Source organism: Sus scrofa, chromosome 1, assembly GCF_054392235.1.
Source record: "Sus scrofa isolate SSC_HxYL_T2T_F1_AM1 chromosome 1, Sscrofa_HxYL_maternal_Yorkshire_Landrace_v2.0, whole genome shotgun sequence".
NCBI lineage: Eukaryota > Metazoa > Chordata > Mammalia > Artiodactyla > Suidae > Sus > Sus scrofa.
The window spans coordinates 193,071,697-193,091,685 of record NC_139383.1 but is presented as its reverse complement, the minus strand read 5'-3'; the positions used below and the strand labels follow the sequence as shown (position 1 = coordinate 193,091,685).

At 33.9% G+C, this 19,989-nt stretch overlaps 2 protein-coding genes across 9 annotated transcripts in view; one reads left to right on the top strand and one right to left on the bottom strand.

Moving 5' to 3' along the window:
• Positions 1-12,308, top strand: part of ERO1A (endoplasmic reticulum oxidoreductase 1 alpha) — a 53,138-nt gene extending 40,830 nt beyond the window's left edge. For 2 of the 3 annotated variants that reach the window (XR_014814349.1, XM_084974284.1), the window contains exons 9-15: positions 1,503-1,529; positions 1,650-1,742; positions 2,536-2,782; positions 3,292-3,361; positions 6,960-7,046; positions 7,131-7,264; positions 8,820-12,308. Coding sequence is in view for 2 of the 3 variants with exons in the window: in XM_084974284.1 (XP_084830410.1) it covers positions 1,503-1,529; positions 1,650-1,742; positions 2,536-2,782; positions 3,292-3,361; positions 6,960-7,046; positions 7,131-7,264; positions 8,820-8,880 (719 nt within the window). In the remaining variant the exon portion in view is untranslated. 3 annotated transcript variants of the gene reach the window in all.
• Positions 12,309-16,037: 3,729 nt separating this feature from the next.
• The window catches only part of GPR137C (G protein-coupled receptor 137C), a 58,291-nt gene continuing 54,339 nt past the window's right edge, over positions 16,038-19,989 (bottom strand). For 5 of the 6 annotated variants that reach the window (XR_014818975.1, XM_005659957.4, XM_084981241.1 and 2 more), the window contains 4 exons: positions 19,545-19,694; positions 18,221-18,346; positions 17,931-18,049; positions 16,038-16,693 (listed from right to left, as the gene is read on the bottom strand). Coding sequence is in view for 4 of the 6 variants with exons in the window: in XM_005659957.4 (XP_005660014.2) it covers positions 16,516-16,693; positions 17,931-18,049; positions 18,221-18,346; positions 19,545-19,694 (573 nt within the window). In the remaining 2 variants the exon portion in view is untranslated. Of the gene's footprint in view, positions 16,694-17,930; positions 18,050-18,220; positions 18,347-18,701; positions 18,807-19,544; positions 19,695-19,989 lie in introns of all 6 variants that reach the window. The other variant, XR_014818970.1, reaches the window with a different exon arrangement.

The window sequence follows — 19,989 nt, the reverse complement described above, 5'->3', positions numbered from 1 at the left end:
GTAGTGGGTTTTTTTTTTTTTTAAATCAAAAACTCTGAAGGTGACAGCATAAGTTTAGGGGAAAAGGACTCTGTGTGCCTGCCTCAGCCTCTGATAATTCACCTGTATCTTTCACCCACTGCATGTGAAAACAAGGCATTTCCCCTGCCTCTGACAGGGAAGGCTTCTCCTTTACTGGCTGGGCTCTAGGATCTGCTGAGTCTCATATGCAAAGGTTCTAGGCATAATCAGAGTGTTGATCACCTGGCTTGTGGTGACTCCTGGTTGTGGGTATCATTGCCAGCTCTTTCAGTTAATTGTTATACTAAAATTAAAAAAAAAAAATTCAGATTTACAAAAAAAAAAAAAGTCTATTCATATTATTTGCCCATTTTTAATGGGCACTTACTTTAGTATTTTTATTTGCTTCATGAGCTTTTTATACATTTAGGATATTATCCCTTTGTTGTACTTGCAATGTACATCTTGCCCCGTTTGTTGTTTGCATTTTGCTCGTTTGTAAAGTTTTCTGACACAGATGTTTTTAAGTTTTTATGTAGTTTGTAAATATATAAATTTATTGCTTATTCCCTTTGTCATTCTTTCCATTATTTTTATACTTGTTTGGTTTATTATTAATGTTATTATAAACAACTTTGGTAAAAAGAACTGTATAGTATACTGGTTGCCACCTCTAGTAAATGTATACATGTTATAATTATTATTTCTTATGCTTTTTAATATATTATTTCAAATAAACATTTTTATTGATTGTTATATTTCACATTCTTGTCATTTTAATAGTTTTAACTTACTCTACTTTGTTAACTACTATATAGCATAGTATTCTATCATGTTAGGCATTGTACATTTTGATTATTTCAGGTCTCTAAAATTATATATAACATAATCATCTTTCTACAAAATACCCTCCATCCTCATTTTGAGTTCTTTAGAGCATAATTCTAAAAGCAAAATTATCAGGTCTAAGTATATGAACAATGATCTTACTAGGTTATAGTATATAAGTGCTATTTGTTTTTTATAACATTTCCTTGAATTGCTTTTTTGAAATACTGAATGGGATGTAATACTGTGAGCTGCAACACATAATATACCTCTAATACTATTTAATAATTTTTATTTAACTGCTCTAATTTTTAAAAAGTATGTAATAAGTTCTTAATCTTTATAGCATGAATCGTTAACAAGGCTAAGTATTTTTCCATGTATTGATTTACTATTTAAATTCTGTGTTTTGACCTCTCATAAAACACCTTACCCAGAAAGTTATGAGGCTGGGGCCACCTGAGGCAATACTAAAGCCTTCTAAAGACTGAGCAGCAGAGTGGAATTTAGGTGAATCCATACTAAGAACCTCTCTCTTTCCTTTGGAGAAACTGAAAACAAAATTTGGACCTTTCAATTACTGTTAGGCACAAATTTGCCAGAATATTTTAAAACTTTGGAAGAACATTTTGGTATTTTTACAATCTTGTAACTTGTTTTTCTTTGCATTTCAGAGAATACCTTTTACAGTTGGCTAGAAGGTAATTGGAAACTTTTAAATACACTTGTATAACTTTTTTTCCATGTTTAAAGACATAATTAACTTTATATTTTACAAGTTTCACCTATGAAATTTCTGTTTCCAAATTACTTTTTTGCAGGTCTCTGTGTAGAAAAGAGAGCATTCTATAGACTTATATCTGGCCTCCACGCAAGCATTAATGTGCATTTGAGTGCACGGTATCTTCTACAAGGTATGTGACGTTCACTTTTATCCACTTCACAACACTTACTTTCAGGTATTCTTAAAGTTTCTGTGGTGTTTACCTGGGTGGGAAAAGATTGAACCTATTGAATATTGGGCAGTAAAAACTTACTTTTAAGTAGTAGCAGTCGGGAATGTGGGAACTGTGGACATTGTCAGGAAAAGTTCAGCATGATCTTAGCTCCCTTCACCTTTTTGTAAGAAGCTGCTCAAAAATCACACATCACTTTGGAAATGTTTTGTTTTATCGTGGGTATAGAATAGCTCCGACCAGAACAGTTTGTTTTCCGTCAGATATTATTGTTTAGCAGGAGCCTTATATTTGTGTACCAGGTTCAGATCTGGAGTTAATGGGTAAAAGTATTTTTATGCGGCTCTTTATGCTTCAAGAATGCTGTTGAAAAATGGGACCATGTTGGATATTCATCAGTAATGTTTTCTTCTAGAATGACTCATTGGTCATTTCAGATAGTCATTTTTCAATTCTGTATTTTGGTTTTATGAGTATGTTTATATTTAGAAATTTGATTTGATTAGTCTTGGTTTCTTAGTACATATTGGGCTTATTTTCCTTTTCAGGATGGGTTCTAGAAGATAAAGTATTAATATAGAACTATTAAAGGCTAAGTTATGAAAATTGGTTTTCATGGCTGTATTGATTATATGTTTTAAAATATAAAATGAAATTAACTTCTACAGGCATAAATACCCTAATACAAATAAAATGAAGCTTACTTAATTATAAATTTGGTTTTGAAAATTTCATTCTTCTTTCTTCTCAGATACCTGGTTGGAAAAAAAATGGGGACACAACATTACAGAATTTCAGCAGCGATTTGATGGAATTTTGACTGAAGGAGAAGGTCCAAGAAGGCTTAAGAACTTGTATTTTCTCTATTTAATAGAATTAAGGGCTTTATCTAAAGTGGTACCATTCTTCGAGCGCCCAGATTTTCAGCTCTTTACTGGAAATAAAGTTCAGGATGCAGAGAACAAAATGTTACTTCTGGACATACTTCATGAAATCAAGTAAATTATACATTACAACCTATACAACTTATACATTAATAGAAGCGTGACAAGTTATATCCAAAATTAAATTCTTAAGTATTCAAATTAGAGAAGGAAAACTACCTAAAAAATAATTAGAAGCTAATTTTGCTCATGGGTCTTTTAGAATTGAGTTTTTGTTTTGCTTTTGTTTTGACCTATGCACTAAGAGGCACATATTTTTTAGTTCTAACAGCCATGCTTTTAATATTTGATAATTGCATTTTTTTTCATATTTAGTTGAACAGGTTGGATTTGGTGCCAAACTTCTACTATATTATATAGTTAGCTTTTATATTTGAGAATAAGAATTTGTTTTGGGGCAGCAGAATTTTGACTTTACTATATATTTTATCCTTTTTTAATTATATTTTTCACCACTCACTAGCAAAATGTTGTATCAGCAGGACTTTTAATATATTATAATACATGAAAATGATATTGTTTTATGCAGAGAATGTGTTTTAATTATGTTTTATTTAATGCAGATCATTTCCTTTGCATTTTGATGAGAATTCATTTTTTGCTGGAGATAAAAAAGAAGCGAACAAACTAAAGGTAATTATTTTGTACTTTAAATTTTTTTAAAATACAAACTCATATGCAGGTACGACTGTAAGCCCATACTTTTATTCTTAACAGTAAATCTTGGTATATATCCTGAAATTATAAGGAAAATCAGAGTCATAATCCTTCTTTTCTTCAAAAAAAGGAAGTCCAAAGGCAGGTCCAACTTAGGATTTTCAAAATAACAATGGAAATGTGTGTCACTATACACTTTATAGACAGCTTTCACATTGATGCTCTCATGTAGTAAACAGAGCTTATGAATGAGAGGAAAGGGATCTGGAGCACAAAGGGCAGAATTTGTCTTTTGCTGGAGAGAATTCTGAAAATAGTTTTGGTTAAATTAAAGGATGCTCTCTAGGGAGAGAGGGCACAGTGTTGTTTTGTCATTCATCTCACTCACTGGGGATTAAAGGTATTTAGGAATGCCAGCCTATAGTCATGGGAAGAACAGAAGACCTGAGGTCCCACAGAATGGGCTCTGGTCTTTGCTTTGCGTCTTAACAGAGATATGACCCAGGCAAGAGCATCTTTGTACATATTTGCCTTAAGATACCAAATATAAAGTCTCACTGGGAAGATTTATTGAATGCTCATTATGTACAGAGCATGATTTTTGTCATTAAAGGGAGAGATGGCTCCTATCCTCAAGGGATTTCTGGTCTATCTGGGGACAAGTAAAATCATATTGCTATTCTCAGTTACAGAGCTATAGGTAAATAAAGCAGGTAGCCCTCGGTAGGACTGGGATTGATCCAGTTTGATCAGAATATTTACAACAGTCTTCCTTTGTTTCCAAGTCTTTGTTTCTACAACAAAAGAACCTTATGTTTGCAGCTGGCACTTAGTTGTTTTTTTTTTTTTTTTTTTTGCTGTTAAATAATAACTATTTTTTACCTTCCATCTACCTCCTACTTAAAGCATTTTTGCTAAAAATATATACCTCAGTGCTTATGTAACCCCCCAAATAGCTTCCAGTAACTTGGAAATGAGGGGGAAGGTGCTGTAATAGGACGTTTTTCCCTTCAATTTTTGATGTATTTCTTATTTCCAGTACCCTTGCTGGTTTATTGGAGAGTGTTTTGGCATCTACTCTTTTTACATTGTGCAGATTAGAAATTTTTAATTTCATCAAAACTCTGAAACATTCAGCTTTGATATCCTATGAAATTTAACAGAAAAATTTTTGAGTCCTTTTACAAAAAAGGAGTAAAACCCAAGAAAACTTGTTAATATCAGAAACTTAGTTTTTAAAAAGATACTAATTTATGGTGAACATCATAGTTTTTTACAGTCCATAGCCTCACTTAAAAATCTTATCTTGTCTCCTTTATACTCATCAATATATAGTTAGAAATAAAGGACTTGTGTGTGAAAGAGAATTGTTTAGTGTTTAATTCATAGAATAGGATCTTACTTGAGAGCTTTTAAAAAACATTTCAGAATTGGGTGAGAATTGTTTTCTGGTCACTTGACTTTATTGAATAGAGAACACATTGTTTAAACACAGAATGTTTGATCATTGTACCCACTGATTGAAATTTGAAGTATTGACCCCAAAACTGTGTACATTAACAAGGAGAATTTGTAAATTATTTAGGTTCTGTTTTTTTTTTAAGGATCATACATTTTTCTAGTATGAGTTAACTTTTGACTATACGCAGATGATTGGATATTGATTGTTATTTGTGGAAATCAGAAGGATTTTCTCCTGTTTTGGGCTAGTAACTTCTTAGCATATTAATTTGGTTCTAGCATATTACTTTCATTTAAGAATTTGTGTTTGGTTTTAATTTTGCAGTATTTTTTTGGCTATTGTAAGCAACCATGCTTATTCTCTATATGCCATACCAAGAATTACTCAAGAGCTGCTACATTCAAGTATTAAAGTAAAAGTTATGTTCTATTGATCATAAAATTTATCTTCATTTGGAATTTTATAGTGTATACATGTGACCTGTTTATTCTGTCTATATACAGTTCTTGTCTACATAGGGATTTTGTAGGCTCTTCTAACTATTAAATCCTCCACAGGTCAGCACATCATATAAGGGGAACGCCCACTTTAGAATAATTTTAGTGCTCTGTTACTATTCTCAAAAGTGAGTTTTCTTTAATTCAAGATTGAAACACAAGTTTAAAGGAAACCTCAAATCAAAGCAACAAAATCTACGTAGAATAATATTCCTGGGTTAATACTTTTAACAAGTCAGTTTAAAATTAGAATTACCTCTTAATGAAATCAGTCCAAAAGATACAGAAGCACAAGATGTAGAATAGTGTTAACATGCGGTTACATTTAATATTAATAATCTGGGCTTCGTATTAAATTAATAAAGGTATAAGATCTGGGATCCTATTAGAAATCTTATACATGTTACAGCTGTTTCAAAATCTCAGGCTAAATGAAGCATCTGGGGAAAGACTGTCCCTAGAGCGAATTGAGGTTTACTTTCAAGAGTGGCTTTCAATCTTTGCTGATTTATTCCCATTTTTACATCTATGGCCTTGTTCTCTAATTGAGCCCTGTGTGTTTATCATGTTAAAAAAAAAGAGAGAGAGAAACATATGCTTCCCAAAGTATAGGCCATTTGGTATAGTGGATATTCCATCTGAAAGGTATGTCAGAGTTCCTGTTTCAAATACCAGTGAGCTTGGGATACCACTGTAAATCCCAAAGAGGGAGTCACTTGGAGAATCAGTTAATCATTTCCCCTGGAGTAAAAGAAGGCTGTGTTCTTGCCTTCCCTTCTCTCTTCCTTATTTCTTAAGAACATATGCTTCTTTTGGATGAGCTTTTGTATGTTGCCTTTTTATAAACAATATAATACCCTAGTGTTCATGGATATATACATATGTATTCAAAGTATAAAGGTAAAAAGGGAATGGTAAATACCAAGTTCAGAATAGTTACAGAAAGTGGGATATGGGCCTTTGAAGGGTTACATAGGGGCCTTCAATTGTAATGGTTTCTCTTGATACTTGGTGGAGGGTACATAGATTTCACTATTTTATAGTTTATATGATGACAGTAATGATAATGATAATAAAAAATTTGGTTATTTTACCTAATACCAGAAAAAAGGGCTTAATTTAGCTATTATGAAACCAAAGATTTTTATTCCTCCCTCCCTCTCTCATTTGTTCCTTTTTTCCTTCCTTTTTTGGCAAATGATGTCCTATAATTCCCCCTCCCCCACCCATAGTGACATATGGTTAATAGTCAGATACAATAGAACATTTCAACTAAGCTACCTTTATACATATTTACAGGTAGTTTAGTTTTAGAGTCAGGCAGCCCTGGGGTCCAGGTTTGCTCTTTCCTAGATATTAGAGTTTAGGCAAGTTACCTAATCTCTCTGAAACTTGTTTTTTAAAAATTCATGACGTGTAGCCTATAATAATAGCTACTTTGGATTTGTGGTGATGAAATGAAATTGTGTATGTAGGAGGTGCTCAGTGGACACTTAGGTCCGTTTTCTCCTCCTCTTTGGTAACCACACCACCTTGCACAGTGTGAGAAGGCACTCAGAAATACTCAGTATTTGGCAATGTATTACATCTTAATCAAATTTTAAATTATTTTTAGGAGGATTTTCGACTGCATTTTAGAAATATTTCAAGAATCATGGATTGTGTTGGTTGTTTAAAATGTCGACTATGGGGAAAGCTTCAGGTGAGCAAATTTAGCTCAATTCTTTTTTTCATTCTTTGCACAAAGAACGTTCTGATATTTCTTTTTTTCTTACTTCTATTATAGACTCAAGGATTGGGCACTGCCCTGAAGATCTTGTTTTCTGAGAAACTGATAGCAAACATGCCAGAAAGTGGGCCCAGTTATGAATTCCATCTAACAAGACAAGAAATAGTATCATTATTTAATGCATTTGGAAGGTTAGTTTGTACCAAAATTGTTTCTACAGAATTCTGTGATCTTATGAAACCGTAACTATGTTGATACACACTATCAGTAGTTAATCTTTTTTTAATTTTAATCTTTTTAGTAGTTAATATTCTTTATTTTCATCTATTGACTTTTTTATTATCAGGATTAATTCACTGAGTAGACTTCAATATTTATCTTACTGCGTGTGTATATTTTTTCTTATTACTTAAGAGTAGTTTTTGTGTGTGTGCTGCCCAAATGTTTTTTTGAAGGTCCTGGAAACATGTCGTGTAATACATGTGTACATATGAAATTTCTTTGTGAATTCACCATTGTGTAAAAAGGTTGATAGTTTTTTAAAAAATATTTTTCGGACTTCCTGTTGTAGTAGGCTGGCAGCTCCAGCTCCAGTTGGACCCCTAGCCTGGGAACTTCCATATGCCAAGGGTGTGGCCCTGAAACGTAAAAAAATAAAAAATATTTTTTTTTCATCAAAATGATTAGAAAATAAGCTTGAAATAAGGAACATATATTACAAATTTTAAGTATAGACACATTTCCTTCTGGCTTGTCATATATATAAAGAATGAAGAGATTTATAAAAACTAGCATTTTCTAAGAACTACATTTCACTTTTAAAAAATAACAATTAAACTTTTTTTTTTTCTTTTTAGGGCTACACCTGTGGCATATGGGAGTTCCTAGGCTAGGGATCAAATCAGAGCTGTGGCTGCCGGCCTATGCCACAGCCATAGCAACTTGGGATCTGAGCCATATCTGTGACTTATATCTATGCTCATGGCAATGCTGGATCCTTAACCCCACTTTGTGAGGCCAGGGATTGAACTCACATCCTCCTGGATACAAGTCAGGTTGTAATCTGTTAAGCCATAATGGAAACTCCTGATTTAATATTTTGAGTTTGAAATAACTGACGTTCAAGATATTCTCTAATACAAAATTATTCTCTAATACACAGAAGTTTGACAGTTAAATTTAATTGTTCTGCCACTTTTTTCATGGTAAGAGCAAAGCTAAAAAGTACGCTTAAAATAACAAACTTTACTTTTTATAAAAGTTAGTAAAAACGGTTTGGTCACACATTTACTCTCCTTACTTTTTATAGTCCAAAGACTTTGATTCTTTGTATATTTACTAAATATGGCATTTTAATTAGTTTAAATGTTCATATACATATGCATATTTAAAATACATATTCTAATGCTTATTTACTTTATACCTATGTATTTAAATATTAAGCACATGAATATACTTACAAATGCTCAAAATATCTAAGTATTTTAATACTTATATACTTTATAATTTTGCATTTTGAAACTTGAGTACTAATACTTAAAATAACTAATTTCTGGGCATTATCTTAGTTCTAACCTGTCAAATTAAGAACTAAACTACATCAAAATAGATTAGATGGTTTAGGTTCCTTTAAATTTGCTGAAATTAATTACTTAAAATTTTTTGTGAGTTCTAAAAATGCAAAGTGAATAACTTAAAAAGTTATCTAAAATAGTTTCTGAGTGAAATTTTTTTTTTTGGTTACAGAATTTCTACAAGTGTGAAAGAATTAGAAAACTTCAGGAACTTGTTACAAAATATTCATTAAAGAAAACAAGTTGAAATGTGCCTGTTTCTGGACAGTGGAAGCCAAAGAATGGAATTTCATTCAAAGGCAAAATAGCAATGACAGTCTTAAGCCAAACATTTTATATAAAGCTGCTTTTGTAAAAGGGAATTATATTAATTATATTGTTTTAAGTAAACAAAATTTTTTAATTATGTTAAGTCTATGTATAATATTATTGTGAGTAAAAGTAATACTTTAATGTGGTTCAAATTTTAAAGTTTAATATTAAGTAAAATCAGGATTATCAAATTCATGTACGGTGAACCTAACTAAATGATGTTTTAAGTCTCTCAAACTAGAATTTTGTGTAAGAAGGTGTAATATAAATAAAACTATGGCCAATGTGACAAGCATTTAATAGGAAATTGGTAAAGAGGCTCATGAATGACCCATTATTAACAGCCTAAAAAATTTCAATATATTTAGGGTTACAAGATTTAGTAAATAAAAATACAGAATGCCAAGTTAAATTTGAATTTCAGATTAATAAGATAGTTGGGGTATGTATGTTGCATGCAATATTTAGGACTCACTTACACCAAAAAAATTATTCCTTGTTTAAAATTCAAATTTAACTGGGAGTCCTGTTTTTCATCTGGCAATCCTGTAATACATTGGTATGAAACAAATCAGCTTTAGAATTATATTGCTATTGTGAATGGGCTTATTTTGGTGTGTAGAAGGATTTCTAAACAGTGTGAAAAATTGAATAGATTTATATATTTATTCTCAGTACTTTCCCTAATTCTGAATAAAATTTGGGGGAAATTTTTATTTTTATATAATTTCAAATTTACAGAAATGTTTCCAGCATAGTACAAAGAACTCTTTTACCAGATTCACTTATTGTTCATGTTTGCTTTATTTCTCATGCTCTCTCTGTATATACACACATACACTATTTTTTTCCTGAATCATTTGAAAGTAAGTTACAGGCATCATGCCCTTGAACCCTAAACACTTCAGTGTGTCGTACTGAATACTTTTTAAAAATAATTTTTTTTCAGAAAAAAAAACCTGGAACTATATAAGCCTTAGAGTAAGGAACTCCTTTGAGTTCCAATCTAAAGTTCTTTTTGAGTTTTATAACCCTTTTATTGCTTGATCTGTATAGTCATGGGGCATAAAATTTTTGTTCTTTGTACATGATGTTCATTTCCTTTTTCTCCCAAAAACAAAACTGTAATTTTCAGAGGTTTTCTCTAGGGTAAGATCTGAAATGATAAAAATATTTGAAGGGATTTAGGAATTTATATCTCATGGTAATTGTAGGAAAAAAAAAACTACATACCTCAAAATCATGGGTCCTCTGTATGCCTTGGCAGGTATACCATATAAAATTGAGATATAAAATTATTAATAAAGCAGGATTTATTTATGTAATGGCTTAGAAATGCCACTTTACACTACTGTATACTTTTTCTTCTCTGTGTCCCTAAGTCTTGGTACAGTGTCAAGCATATAGTAGGTGTCCAAAAAAATTTTGTTGAATGAATGTATGAAAATGTATGCAGTATACTTTAATTACAGGACTAAGTTTAACAAATATATATCCTGTTTCCCTTTCCCCTCTCATTTGAACAGGGCAGGAAAAGAAAAACATGAAGCTACATTAAGTCAATATTCTTGGAGATTCAAAGGTTATGAAGTGAGCACCATATATAAAAGTTTAAGGACATTTGTAGTACTCTGAAAATACAGTAGATGGGTTTAAATGGTAATTTTGCCTGTAAACCTTTTTAACTCGAATCTTATGCCCCGCCCCTTTTTTTTTTTTCCCCTTTTTTCTTTTTGTGTCCACACCTGTGGCACAGGAAAATTCCTAGGCTAGAGGCTGAATTGGAGCTGCAGCTGCAGGCCTATACCACAGCCACAGCAATACCAGATCCGAGCCACATCTGCAATCTGCACTGCAGCTTATGATAATGTTGGATCCTTAACCCGCTGAGTGAGACCAGGGATCGAACCCGCATCCTCACAGACACTATGTTGTGTTCTTAACCTGCTGAACCATGATGGTAACTCCTCACCCTCTTTTTTATTAACCAGTCTTTTTCAAAGAATATCCCTATCTTCATTTTGTCACCCCTACTTGCTCCTTAACTGAAATTTGGGATGTGGCTCTGTAATTCTTAATAGTCTTGTCCTTTGAAGTCTAAAATCCCAATTCTAAATCCACAGTTCCATTTACAAGCCACTCCTTACTTGAGCTTTTTTCTGCATTTGACAATGTTGACAACCCTTTCTTTAAAAATATTTTTTTCCCCTGGGTTCCTTTCTCTCACTCCTGGGTGCCTCTTTTCACTGACTCTTTTAAGTTATTCTTCAGGCTTTCATTCTTGCTCTCTTCATCACCACTTCTCACTCGAGTCCTTCCAATGCAGTGATTTCTGAATTCTCATCTTTAGCCCAGACTTCTCAGTCCATCTGCTTTCTACCTGTCTTCACTAGTTTGTCCCACAGACACCTGTGTGTGTCTAAAAAAATCGTTCTCCTGCAAACCCATTCTTATGCCTATGTTCCTTTGGTTAATTTCAGAGCCATCATCTAAATTCTCTAGGCTTACTCCTCTCCTCGATTTCTCCCCTAGCCACCAATGTCTAAACTCTGTGGATTTTATTTCTTTACATCTGATATATCACTGCTTTCCATATCCATTGCTGTTCCCTAAAGTACTAACTATTCTCTTTACAGCCAGCTTGTCTCCTCTTTTTTGCCCCACAATGCTATCAAAATGGCTTTCTAGAAGCAGTCAATGTTATTTATTCCCTGCTTAACACACTTGAGTGACTTTAGGAACCTTCAGGAGAAAGCCAAACTCATTTGCTTGGTGTCCATGGTTCTCTGGTGTGTGTCTCCCTGCTCCTCCTACCCAATATTCTGCTAAAACAGACTTACAGTTCTTCAGATGCACCATATTCAGGCCTTCACGTTATGGTGCCTGCTGTTCTCTTTCTATCAAGTGCCCTGGCCATCCTTGCCCACCTGAAAAATTTCTGTGTATCCCTGCAGGCCCAGCATAAAGCACCACCTCTGTGATATCTCCCTTGCTTCATCCCTGGAGGATCATCTAACTTCTTTTGTGTCACCACTGTAATTACAACCTACCTCTATTGTGTCACTTATTGTACTGTATTGTTTGTGTTTTTTAAAGTCTCCTTTACTAGAATGTGAGCTCCTTAAGGGCAGGAAAAGGAACTTTATCCATTTTTGTGTCTCCATAGCATAGTTTTTGGCATATGAGCATTTAATAAATACTTGTTGGATAAATTGCTTTTAAAGTGGCAACTTTGTTATATTTGCAGTTGTACCTTCACTTCAGATATTCTTTCCAGTAAGAGTCAATAGACCCCCAAAGATTTGTGGATTTTAGGGGATCAATAAAATTTCTGAAATTGTATTCAAAATTCGGTGTGGTTTTGGCGGGTTGTCAAAGGGGTCTATTATGTATATCTCTTCTTTGGGGAAAAGGCAACATCACTGAAGAATTTCTTGAATTCAAAGAATACTTGCCCAGAATTCTGGCCTAAATTTATTCCTGTTTAAGATTCTAAGGGGATGGAGAGAGGTATTATAAGTTATTTCATACAAGGATTTTTCTTAGCTTAATGTTTGAATAAACATGTACTGTTTAAAAAAGTACTGGCATTTTAAAAAAGGTTTTTAACGTTTTTTGTCTTTTTAGGGCCGTACCTGTGGTGTATGAAAGTTCCCAGGCTAGGGTGAAATCGGAGGTGTTGCTGCCGGCCTACACCACAGCCATAGCAATGCCAGATCTGAGCCACATTGTCTGTAACCTACACCACAGCTCACAGCAACGACGGATCCTTAAACCACTGAGCAAGGCCAGGGGTTGAACCTGCATGCTCATGGGTCCTAGTTGGGTTCATGTCCACTGAGCTACAATGGGAACTCCCTAGTCTGGTCTTTTAAAGTATATGGCATTTCAGGAGTTCCCTTCATGGCTCAGCGGTTAACGAATCTGACTTGTACCCATTAAAGTAGATGGCATTTCATAACAAATTAGTGTATAATAGGAAGGGACATCTAGATGTTAAGCACTTACAGTTTTCCACTTATGATAATTCAAATTTAGGATTTTTCAACTTTACAACACTGAAAAAAACGATACACATTCAGTAGAAACTGCACTTCCACTTTTGAATTTATTTATTTATTCCCCCCCCCGGGCTAATGATACTCAGTACAATCTTCTCATGATTTGGGCAGCTCTGCACCTCACAGTCAGCCAGGTGATCACAAGGGTAAACCATCCCCACACAACCATTCTGTACCCATATGACCATTTCGTTTTTCAATTATCAGTATAGCATTCAGTAAATTACATGATATTCACCACTTGATTATAAAATAGGCTTTGTATTAGATGGTACTGCCCAGCTGTAGTTTTTGTTGTTGTTTTTAGGGCTGCACCCATGGCACATGGAAGTTCCTAGGCTAGGGGTCAAAATCGGAGCTATAGCTGCCAGCCTAGGCTACAGCCACAGCAACGTGGGATCTGAGCCGTGTCTGTGACCTATACCACAGCAATGCTGGATCTTTAACCTACTGATCAAGGCCAGGGATTGAACCCACGTCCTCATGGATACTAGTCAGGTTCATAACCGCTGAGCCATAATGGGAACTCCTTGCCCAACTGTAGTTTAAGTGTTCTGAGCATGTTTAAGGTAGACTAGGCTAAGGAATGATGTACGGTAGGCTAGGTGTACTAGATAACATTTTCACTTATAATAAGCCAAGGAAGATTTGTAATTGCAAGCAAACTATCATTTGTAACTTCAGATATTTTTCTCTTTTCTATGGTAGCACTAGGCTTCTTATCTTTACATGATAGAAACTCAATCTGTGTAGTCCATTAAGAGAGATTAAGAAAACCAGACCTGCAAATAAAAGCACAAAGACTTTTATTTTTAACAGTAGTGTTCTGTTACAATTTAGTGAAACAACAAATAAATACATTCATTGGCTGCAGCTATACTTTTACAACCAGTTTGAAACTGATTATATAGCTGAGAAACATTGTGAAACAATAAAAAAGGCAGCTATGCATAAAAAAGCCACTTTAGCTATAAATTACATCTTTCATAAAACAACTACCAGCTATTATGAGTGGTAAGAGTTTCAAAATTAATGACCACCCAGATGAAACGATAAAAACAAGTACTGCTAATCACTGTAGAGTTACACACTTAAGCAATGAAATTCTCTGTTCTAATTAATGAACCAAAAAGGAAGGTTTGAAATTGTCATCATATGCTTCAGTGCAGGGTGAACAGGGAATCGGTAGCCCTTTGATTTTATAAACAACTCCTTTCAAGACCAGACTTAAAGTGCTCTGAGTGCTTTGGAATTTTTAAGCAAAAACTGGGCCAGAAGCTTATCTTTGTCTTTGGTGATGTATTGTGGGAGATGTGTATAAGGAGACAAATGCAAGAATTCAAGTACCCTGGTCAGGGATAATAAATTTAGAAATCTCAGATTTGGAAGAATCAACTCATGTGGCTGAAAAAACCAAGTTATTTTATCTCAAATATTTTTAAAACGCAACCTTCGCTTATCTGGTCAAATAGGAACATTATCTAGAGAAGTCTAGGGAAGCTTTACTAGAAAATTTTTACTTTATCACTTTGAACCCCGAGGAGTAACAGATTAACACAGATCTCAGACACCTCTAGATAATTAGGTACCTAACATTATTAAGAAAATGAACAGTTGGCATTTTGAAAAGAAATCCAGTAACTTAAGTCACAATCAAAATATACTCAGGTAAGTCCATGTTATGTTGTCCTGTCACTACCAAGGTTAACTTCTGTACTATAAATTTTTTAGAAATTTGGTTGCATTAAGAGAATTTATTATACATAAAGCCAAAGTAACATTTATAAGTTTATGCTTTTGGTTGAATTCAAATCATTTTGTGTGATAAAAAGATTAAGTTTCCTTGGCTGTGTACCAGCCTCCCCAAAGAGCAAAACCGTTAAAAATTTCATTTCTTTTTTGGGGTTTCACTTATTGTTATACCCTTCTGAAGTTACTGAATCAATTACTCAAAAAGGTGAAAGGTAGTTTATGTAAGAGAAGAAATAAAACATAACTTTCTAACCAAAGTAAAGACAGAAAAGGACTGTTGTATTTGTTCCAGTTCTGAAGAAATAGATCGGCAGACAATTATACATATAGTTCGTCATCTATAATCATGCTATGACAACTTCCTGTTGCTGCCTGTTACCTTGGAATCTTGAGGTATTCAGCATCTATTTTCCATATAGACACTGGTAGAAAGTGCATTTTAAAATTCTCTATTACCTTAGCCTACTATATATATATATATATATATATACATACACATATATATATATTTAGATATGAGATAGGACTTTCAATACACTTTTAATGTAATTCTAAAAATATTCCAATGTAGTTAACCACTGGTTTTATACTTACCTAGTTAGTACCTTTGCATAAATTGTTCATTTACTCTAGTGCTGGAGATAATTTGAATTAAATTTAATTTGGCTTTGCTCATATATAAGATATAAAAATGTGAAAACTAAAGGAGGAATTATTTGTTTTACAAAGTATTGCACTTGAGTTCACTGCAATAATGTATCATGACTTAATTTACCTGAGGACAATCCTGATTCAATAGGAATAGGTAAGATCAGCCATATTTTGTTTCAGCTAAACTGGATGCTTTTGAAAATGTATTCATATTTTAACTTAGAATTTACATTTTGTGAATAATTCTTAAATGCATCTGTAAACCTGTTTAGTCCCAAGAAGTTTCTACCAAAATCTCCCTAAGCAAAAATTACTATTGCTTTCTTGAAGAATCATGCTTAAATTATTACATGTATCTTAATCATACACAATAATCACTTTACCAATTCTACTCGAAGTAGCCACTTAATTTTCAGTAGTATACTTTCCTCTTGAAGAAATAACTGCGGCTTTCCAAAGAACACTGCTGGTCATAGCTGTAAAGGATTATGACTATCATTTGTTTGAAATGATTGAATAATTTCAGTTGGTATTTTACCCTCATGCTTAAAAGAACTATTTTCAATGATTACTTATTTTTTAATCTTTAAAAGAATGATACATTTATGCCTTCATTCTGTGCACTGTTCACACTATAAACTTTATTGGGTAAGAATTCCATATGGAGTACACTGCTGAATATACAGGCTTTGACTTTTGTAGGGAAACTGCCTCCTAATTTGGTGTACAACATAATATCCCAATGTGAACACTGGGTATGACTTTGGGGACTGCAGTGTACTCTTTCAGAACAAGGATAAAAGTGCAAATATGCAAATATGCATTTTATGTTCCAAAGTCAGGATGTTTGGAGGCTACCAAGTGCCTTAAGATTCAATCCCTCTTTTCTCCTGCTCCAAACTTTCCATTGTACTTCATTTCACTAAGACGAGGTCAAAAGTAACAGCTGTGTCCTCCACTGGACACTGCCATGTGTCCAGGTTTCGTTCTCAGTTGCAACAGATAATGGAATGTTTATGTAGATGGAATTTAAACACATGGAATATACACATTCATGAAAAATGACTGAAGAATCACGACTTGGTAATGCTGTCAGTTTTGTGGTGTTACATATAAGCTATGGTGATTGTTCATATCTAAATTACTGCAAGTAAAGAGTAAAGGAGCAGTGTCTGTCATTGGTCCATTCAGGTGGGGAGAGACTGTGTAACTGTTGCTGCCACACCCAGTCATGGTGCCATACCAGCCCAAACCTTGTGAATTTGATAAACTGCAAGAAGAAAGGGCAAAAAAGCCATAGGACTGTGATCAGTATATAATAAGTCATGTTGGCATTTTTAGTTTTTGATGAATTTTATAATACAACTGGCATCAAATACATTGAAATATGTTCTTGGCCAAATAACCTAATGGATTTCTATAAGCTTCAATGACTTTTATGTTATATCCTTGATTCTATATCACATATCAGAAAAGAATGAATAACTACTATTCAAAACTAGTAAATTGATTATGAGATAATAATCAGTGCTTATGTACTGGGGTCCATTTTAACACGTTTGTGTGTGTTATGTGTATATACAGATATATATGTATAATTATGTTTACACACACATATGCTAATTTAATCTTCACAACAACCCTATCAGATAGGTTCTATTATTATCCCTATTTTATAGATAAAAAACAAACTGAAACAACTGAGGCCAAGTAATTTGTCCCCATGAAGTGCAGATTATAGAAAATGATATATCAAACTCAAAGCATTACTGTAGCTGTGCATTCCCTTTGTGCTGATACATGCCTAAAGGTATGGACTTGTAATGATTTGAGAACAAGGAGGGCGTAAGATTTCCTATGGCACCTAAGCTTCCCAAGAGTTTTATCTAGGGTTTCTCTGTGGATTTTGAACAGCACAGTAGATATGGAAACACAAACACTATAATACAACTTCCCTACTCCACCAACCCCATTTTTTTTTTTTTTTTAATGGCCGCACTTGGGACACATGAAAGTTTCCAAGCTAGGGGTCAAATTGGAGCTGTAGCTGCCAGCCTATGCCACAGCCACAGTAACGCAGGATCTAAGCTGCATCTGCAACCTACACCGCAGCATGTGGCAACGCCGGATCCTTAACCCACTGAGTGAGACCAGGGATCGAACCTGCATCCTCATGGATACTAGTGGGGTTCCTAACCCATTGAGCCACAATGGGAACTCCCTTCCCCTGTCAACTAAGAACTAACAAGGGATCCTAAGATGAAATGGTACCATTTTACCTTCAAAGGCATTTCTCAAATAAGGGTAATATAGGGGCTCCAAGCCATATCAGATGATAATTCATTATAGTATAGGTTCCATCATGGGCTTGACATCATCTGTTCCAAGCTCCAATATTAAATGATCTTACTTATTGACACATATCAGCAATTCACCCTTTTCACCTTGGGGTTAAAGCTTAGATTTGTTCATTTCAATTTGTTTTGGTACTAATTCAGTACATCTACCTTCCTTCTCTTGAACTTCCCAGTCTTGGCAAGTCATCATCACTATCGTATCGTCTTGGATTGTCGAAAAAGTATGCTCTGGAACTATAACTGTGACTATTTATCATGCCAGCAGGTGCCTGTGGACAAAGTATTAGATAACATATATGAAGAGTTACTTTTCAACTAAGACACGAGGCTGGGATCTATAATGTTTTTTAGTCTTGGCCAAAAATAGAAAATCAATATAAATGTTCCAATATTTTTAAAAATAAGGAGGACAGGCATTAGGGAATATTGTGATATCATACCAAATTCTGGTTTAATCTCTGTGCTCGGAAAAAGAGTACCACCGACCATGCTGGCACATGTTCCCACAGAAAGAGGACCATTCCAAACACTATATACTCTTCTCCACTTACGTCTTTTATATGAGCCTGTAAACAGAATATGGCAGAGCAATTTAAAAATATGTTTTATGTATAAGAAACCACTCTCAACAATCAATTTGCTTCAGGTGGGGTAAGTTAAAACATCAAGTTGCAAGCACATAAAACTCTAATTTTCCATTTTTTGGGGTTTCTCATGTAATGATATATGTCCTTTAAAGATCATAAAAAGCTTTGATGTTAAGTAGAATAAAGAGGTATTAATTTTTTCAATGCATTAATTTGTGAAAATAATTTTAATACATGAGTAATGGAGTGGGGAGGTTAGGCCCCATAGACTGAAGAGAGTTATAAAAGAGGCTACTGGTTCCAGCTGCTCCAGAGGCAAAGTAATAGTACTTACCCTGAGTTATACCTGTAGAGAAATGTAATATGCAAGTCGCTCAGCTCTGTGGCTACTTAAAAACATGCTTTTGGGCTTAAACTCCATGATGAATTTGTTTCTATTCTAATAGATGTGGGGAGAGAGAAATGGGAAAAGGAGTGAAGGGACTCTGCCACATGGAACCACATGTGAAAATTCCTTCTTAGAAAGATTACTGAAATTCTGATAAAATGGTACTCCAGGATGCCTTAAATTCAGCACAAAGTTAAATTAATAAAAAGATATGACATGTACCTATGTCAAACTATACTTCTAGGAAAAGGATGGAAAATGCTAGGAGGTCAAATATACATAGTTAGGGCACAAAAACACCTGGAGATCAAAGGAACTATGAATTCTTTCCCATTATCAAGACTGATAATGCCAGATTTTCATAAAAATCATAATCTAAAACAACCAAATATTTAGGTTATATGTAGTTCTTAGGAAACAGAGAATTTCATGCTAACAAATTAAAGACAAAACCATATCCACTAGGTAATGACAGGCAATCAATTTATCTAGAGATATTTGAACTCTATGTTTTAAAAAATTACTAAAACAGGTTTAGGACCAATAGATGTAAAGCACTATTAGTATTATTTACAAAAAGAAAATACTACTTTGGGGGAAATTCTCTCTGAAGAATGATTTCAAGTGCCACATGTAAATGAGGATTTTTAGACATAGAACTTAAGTATGATTACTGATAGTAGCTAGAGATTCCATAACTGTTTGTAGGTCAAACACTTAAAATGTTCTCTTCCTGAGGCTAATTTCATTATCATACATTTAGACTGGCAATACACGCTGGGTACTTACCTTATCTGAAAGATTATCCCAGCCATAATTAAATGGACTTTCTAATGTATCCTGAGATATGGTGATCACCACCAAATTATAACATGCTCTTGAAGAGTAGAGAAGAATGACTACAGAGCCTACAACAACAGTCTGGCACAGAGACATACCCTAAAAGAAATAAAAATCATCGTCATGATGCTCTGCACATGTGTCATGACAAGCCAGTCATCCACACACAATCCACTCACCCTTCACAACGCACTTTTAGAAAACACTGACTGAGCAACAGTTGAAATAAACTCTTGATTATCTTGCTTCCCAATTCCTATTCTTAGAACCACTTGTGTTTAAACTACCCTGTTAATACAAGTAAGTTCTTTGCCAACTTGCCCAAAGGCAGCTAGAGGAAGATTTTGTTCTGCCAAGGTTATCTTACTCCTTTAAGCAGCATATGAGTAAACAA